This window comes from Morus notabilis, unplaced genomic scaffold (genome assembly GCF_000414095.1).
Source record: "Morus notabilis unplaced genomic scaffold, ASM41409v2 Scaffold637, whole genome shotgun sequence".
In the NCBI taxonomy this organism is placed as follows: Eukaryota; Viridiplantae; Streptophyta; class Magnoliopsida; order Rosales; family Moraceae; genus Morus; species Morus notabilis.
Window position 1 is genome coordinate 210,759 of NW_010362898.1, and position 6,723 is coordinate 217,481.

General features: G+C 32.9%; 1 protein-coding gene across 1 annotated transcript; it reads right to left on the reverse strand.

Annotated features, from left to right (window-relative positions):
- Positions 1-1,025: 1,025 nt before the first annotated feature.
- Positions 1,026-3,425, reverse strand: LOC112092515 (glucose-6-phosphate/phosphate translocator 2, chloroplastic). The gene is made up of 5 exons (XM_024168926.1): positions 2,810-3,425; positions 2,373-2,598; positions 2,041-2,263; positions 1,701-1,914; positions 1,026-1,340 (listed from the first exon to the last, which is right to left on the reverse strand). Exons 1-5 carry the CDS (start codon positions 3,320-3,322, stop codon positions 1,329-1,331), a joined length of 1,188 nt encoding a protein of 395 aa, XP_024024694.1. The 5' UTR covers positions 3,323-3,425; the 3' UTR covers positions 1,026-1,328.
- Between the last annotated feature and the right edge of the window lie 3,298 nt (positions 3,426-6,723).

Below are 6,723 nucleotides of genomic sequence, written 5' to 3' on the forward strand. Positions count from 1 at the left end.
TTCGCCGCGGCCCGGGGCGGCCCCCCCGCCATAAGTGACAGGTTATGATCCATAACTTGACAGATTACACCGGCCACTGACGGGTCTTCGGTCATAACCTGACAGATTACATCGATTGCTGATCTCCAGTCACCGGCATCAGCCATAGTATGATCCATCATGTTATGATACATAATCTGTGGGTAGTTTAGTCTTTTCAATTTGTGAATAAAACATCTCATATAAATGAAAGGGGTAGAATTTTTTGAAAGGGTAAAAAATTAAGAGATTTGGTGATTATGGGGTAAAACATGTAATTCTCTCCAAAATCTATTATTTTATGTTAACCAATAATAAAATGTTATTCTACCAAGTGTCTCTGTTAAAGATATTCTTAGAATCAAATTTATTTTCATTTTCATTCTATTGTACACTAAGTTTATACATAACATTTAGCTTGATTCTGGCATTGTAATAACACTAATTAATTTGGTCACTAAATATTTGATTTACTCAGTGAATATAAAATCGGTCAAGAACTTTAATAAGTAAATATGGAAATGAATCAAAAACATAGCTCCAAAGTAACTAAATCCTATTTTCTTTTAGGGGTGTGAGGAAAAAATCCTCTAGATATAAGTATGACATTGAATTTATTAAGGCTCCAACTACTTTCCTAAACAAGATTGGCCTTTTTAAGATGGAATACTAAAAGTTTGAACCAGATTTCCAATAACAAGTTAGATAAACATAGGCTCATGTTACATCGCCATGGCCAAAAATTCCTACGTGATAAGCAAACTTTTGAGGTGGTTATGCTCTCTCGATGACGTGGTAGAGATCGTTTGGCGCGCCAAGAGGGCGCAAATTTGTCGGAGAATTGTTGGGAGTGCAAACAAATTTATTAGTTAGGCATAAGCATAATATTTGGGTCTATAAAGACTTGGCTACTACTCAAAACAAGGTTAGCCTTTCACAATAGAACCCAGCCTAACAATTTTTAGTCAACAATTAAACCGTTATAACAGAAAAATTGAAGGAATTTCTTTTGCCTTGAAACGCAATAGCTTATTAACTAACAAGTACAAAATAATTTATCGACGGAAGATTAAAGAGGAGATGTCCCGGCGTTATTGATGTGTGTTGGATTGATCACTTAAAAAGCTATACGAAAAGTACAGAAGAAACTCAATGAAGATCCAGATGATCATAAATCATAATCGAAAATCGGTTTATCGTTGATCCAAAAATGGCGGCCGAAACTTCCAAGCTCTACCTCCTAAATAATCTCCATCTTCCTCTTCCCATATGTATGCTACATGCTAACTTTTGACGTGTCCTCTACTTCCTCACTGCTTGGCCTGTTTACAAATTTTACAAGAAGAAGAAATCAGCCAAAATGGCACAAATCTAACCATTACCAACTTCAAACAAAGCTCTAATTTGTTTGCAAGGTAAAATAGTGAGGATTAAATGACTGTGATACTTATTTTTAACTCTTTTTCTCTTTTTGTTTTTTCACTTTACTACCAAAGGGCCAGTTTTAAGAATTTTCGTCCTCATATAAACACAAGTGGTAGGAAGAATGAAATAGTAATAAAGATTGTGTTTTGACCATTTGTGTCACAACTCATAAAGCATTGTGGTCCCAAGATAAACTTTTAAGATTCTTAACTATTTGAATTCAACTCAAATAAGGAGGGTGAAAACTGAAAATGGACCTGCGAATAGAGGAAGGTGCCAAGGATTGCGATGGCGGCTCCAAGGGCATTAACAGGTTGGACAGGCGTATGGAAGATGATGATCGATGAGACGATGACCGATATCCGCTTCATCGTGTTTCCAATACTGAAAGTCAATGGAGATATCTGATCAAGCGACATGTATGAAACCTGATTGTACAAGTGATAGAAACTACTTTGCGCCGCAACCCACCTGCGAAAATCCGAGACCAAACATTTTGTTAATTAGTTCCAAAAATATTCATTCAAAAAAGGGAATGAAAAAAAAAAAAGAAAAAAGGAAGGAGAGTTTTGGCATTTGGCATGGTAAAGTGTTTACCAAACGAAGTGGGGACCAATCTGCGCGAGAGCTTTGTTCCAGCCAGCAGCCCACACCTTGGGGCCCTCCACGGCGATGGCGAAAGGCGTGAGAATCAATAGAGACAACATCGACAGGCAAGCGTAGTAGTTCATCCCGCTAACGGATTTCCCTTTCATCCCTTTCTTTGAGAAGATGTTCCGAAACACAAACGCCATGTTTGAGATCATGGCCCCCATAAAGCCTACAGGGAAATATTTAATTAGTAACATCACTAAAAAGTACTAACAACATCCATCACATAAATATATATTTATATATATCATAATAATCTGAGCAAATTCCTCACTTACCAATCATGTTGAAGTTGAGCTCGGTCACGGCAGCTAGTGCGCAGCCGCCGATGATGGGCAAGAGCGACATGTAAACCGGCGCGGGAAACATCTCGCCTAGTAGAAACCTTGAGACTAACACACTGAATGCAGGCTCACCACTCTTGATGATGTGCGTGAAGGAAACCGCAACTTTAGACATACTGACGGTCGCCGCAACGTGCCCAATTGTGTGTGCCACAGCCACCTAAATGCATACCGAAAACGATATATAGCAAATTAGCAAAAAAACAGAATCACAGAAACAGAGCACTGTTTTGCGAACCAAAAATACACACACACGCACACACACACTCTCTCTACTAAACCGCAACATATTCATGTACTTGTCAAAATGTTACCCCCCAAAAAAAAAATGAACAACATTCAATTCTCTTTCTATTCGCATTTCATCTTACCGGGAAAAGGGTCTTCCAGAAATCCAAATCGGTTTTCGGGGGATCTGCGATTCTGGTGGCCCAGGAAACGAGCATCATGAGAGACCCGGCGGCTAAGGAGAGCGTAGAGGTGAGCCACGGGTAAGGAAAAGCATTCAAAACCTTCTTGTTGTATATGTTGAAGACCACATTGAGAGCCCACCAAGTTGCAAAATACATGCCAATCTTGATCCTCTGAGCAGACTCAAACCGAGCCTGCTCGTCGGGCAATTCGATGTTGATCTCCAAGGGCCGTGACCGGTCGGCCTCGTAGGCCTTGCACTCGGTCACGCGCTTCTTCTGGTCATTGGCCACCTGCGAGAAAGTCTTGATGGAAGAAATATAAAGGGGTTTGTTGGAGTTGAAATTTTGTTGGGCATTCTGAATTATGGGCAGCGGATTAAACTTGGACTTATTACTAGGAAGTGAACATTTTCTGTTCAAGAATTCTGAGGTAGTGAATGAAGAAGCTGTGAGCTTCACCGAAGAGATCATTGTGCTTGTTTTGCTTAAAAGAAAAAAAAAAATGTGAGAAAAATTGTAGGGTCAAAAGGAGAAAATTTTGTTTTGTGGGGAGGAAAGTTTGGAACGGCTTTTTCCCAAGGAAGAGGTTTAGAGGGGTTGAGAGGGGGAGAGGGGTTTATATATGGGTTGGAGAGTAGGCCGAAAAGCATGTGCCGTGTGACAGTTTAATAATTAAAATTTTTTGTTATAATTACAAAAATCTCCCTTTTTTGTCTTGTTTGATGATGTTATGCTGGCGTGATTCCATGGCGAAATGAAAATCTAATATATATATATAAGGCAAGAGATCTCTTGCAATTCGCAGCGAAATAGGTGATTGGTCAGGGAAATTGTCTTAGCGGTTTTTATTTTTTTTTTATTTTTATTTTTTTTTTATATACTTTTAGCTAGCAGAAAACTGGGCAAGGTCAAATTATTTTAGAATCTTAAAAAAAAAAAAAATCATACGATAATTATAGTATGGGCATGTTTACTTTTTAAAGAGAATAGAAAAATAATAAGTGATTCTTTTTATTATCTAATATTATGTTACTTATAAATTTAATTATGAAAATTTAATAGGCTCAACACAATATAAGAAATAAAGAAATAGAATACTGAATATGAATTTTTATACTTTTTTTAGTATTGATTCTTTGTCAAAAATAATGAATATACTTATTTATTCTTAATGAATTATTGTAGATTTAATGATTATTTAATTATATAAAAAGACATTTTAGTAATTACAATAATAACATTACTATTCTTAATTTTAGTAAACATAAAAAAGAGAATACGGTTGTTTTCTATTATACCCTTTAATACTCAAATAAACATATAAAAGAAAATAAATGACTATTAATTTTATTATTTTACCTTTTATTCCAATCTCATTACCTTTTCCATTACCTTCATTTATGGTTTGGTAAATACGTTCAAGTGTATAAATTGATATCATATAAAAATATGATAATAAATAAAAGTGGAGTACCATTTGAATCTATGTGAAATGAATATGCTTATCAAAATTAGATTATGCCAATAATTGTTATTCTTTGAAACTAAATAGTTGTTATTGGTGGAATTTTTTTCAATCCGAGAATTCATTCCCCAGCATGTTTACTTACCAGGATTGAAGAATGGGAGTGGAAAATGAGAGTCAATCTCATGTTTACTTGCTCTTTTTTATCCTAGAATGGGAGTGAGATTGGTGGACCCCACTCAAATTTGGGATTGAGGAATGAGATTGGCACTCCCATGCCCCCTCTTGGGATTGAGACTCCCATTCCTAATATTAATATTAATTTACTATTATACATTTATTTTACTTATAAATACACAATTAAAAATAAAATTCAAAAAATAATAAATGCAACATATATTTATTATTTTATTTGCCTAATATTATAATATTAGCATAATTATTGTTAATTTTAATATAATAAATATGTACTTTATTTTTAATAAATTAATAATATATTTTATTTTTTAACACTATTTTTATTTATTATTTATTTTATTTCAAATTTATTTTTATATTTTAAATAGTTGTACAATTTATATTTATTATTTTAGTACCCAATTATTACACAAAATATTTTAATTATGATTAATTTTAATATAATAACTACACTATATTTTTTAAATTGAAAATATCAAATTGATTTAAAGGGTATATTAGTACTTTTACACTTTTTCATTTCGATTCTGGGTGTAAGTAAACGCATGAATGAGATTTAGAATGACTCCGATTCTGAATCTTATCACTAAGTAAACAGCTTATTTTGACTCTGATTCCTCACTCCGAATCATACTCACTCTGAATCCTGCTCACTCCGATTCATGCTCATTTCGATTACATGTAGATAAACATACCATTAATATAACAAGAATGTTATTGGTGGAATTATCCATTTCCCTTTAAAATAACAAGAAATCTTATTTCAATATTAAAGAAAAGAATTGTTATTTCCCTAAGACAAATGCAATACAAGATTTTGTGAAAATCTGTTCTTTATTCTTCTAAATATTTTGCTGATAAAGTTTTGAATACCTCACGATCTCATAATTTCGGCCAATTTAAATTAGAATATAGAAACTTAACTTTAATCGTAATCTCTCAAAAAAAAAAATTTTGATTTTTTTTTTCATACATATATGATATATATATATATATATGTATTTTTATGCGTTCCGTGTTGCTTGCCTATAGAAACATCTCCGTTGATTCTTCCTTCCTTCCTTTCAGGTGCACCCAAAAAAATCTCAGCCATCATATTAAACTGTTGAAAGTTCCCAGCCACTACCAAAATTCCCAAAAGAAAAAAAAAAAAGGATTGAGAGAAAAAATCAGTAAAAATCTAAGAACTTATTTATTTATTGTGTTTAAACTTATAATTTTAATTTTATTATAATATTTTTTTTTAAAAATAATTTAAATTTTAAATATTAAAATTAAAAATTATTAATTTAAACGTATGAATTAAATGAGCTTTAAAACTGTCCATGTCTTCACCAATGAATATGTTTTCACCAACTTCATTAAGTACTCCTATTCAAGCCCTCCAAAATTGATGTAACCACATTATCAAAAAAAAAAGAAAAAAGAAAAAAAAAATTGATGTCACCACACATAAAACATGCCATTTTAGCTGTCGCCAATTCCACACCGCAAAACTCTCCAACACAAGTCCCCCAGTCGCAACACAAAACGACAACAACTTGAGTTGAATGATTGATTGATTCAATTCAAAGCAAAAAAAAAAAAGAAAAGAAAATCTCTCTGAGGAAGACACGCTCTACTTGTTCCGGTCCGTTTGTTGCGAGTCATGCACTCATTATAATTAGAAGGCTAAATTGAAAAGGTAACGTTTAGTTTATAAATTTTATTAAAATATAAAATTATTATTGGTCTATTTCTTAACAGTTTAAAGTTTTAAAATAGATTGGTAAACTAATATGGTATTAGAATGGGAAGTTCTGAGTTTAAACTCCCATAATTATACTCTTTATTCCTATTTAAAATTATCATGTGTTAGGTCTTTAATATATCTCGGGCTTAAATATTCACGTGTTGGCCTATTGTTCAGCCCACATGTGAGGAGGAGTATTAAAATATAAAATTATTGTTGGCCCACCTCCTAACAGATTAAGCTTTTGGGATGGATTGGTAAACTAGCAAATTTAAAATCATAATTTAAAATTATTATTAATTTATTTGTATTTTTTGGAGAAAAAATACTATAACGAATTATGAATTATGATACGGATCTTTATTTTAAATGCATGCTAAATATGATCATTTCACCATAAATCTCATTTTTGTAATTGGTTCTGGTTTGACGCTGGTTTCCAATGTTTCTTTTCTTTGGCTTCAAAACATCCGCGTA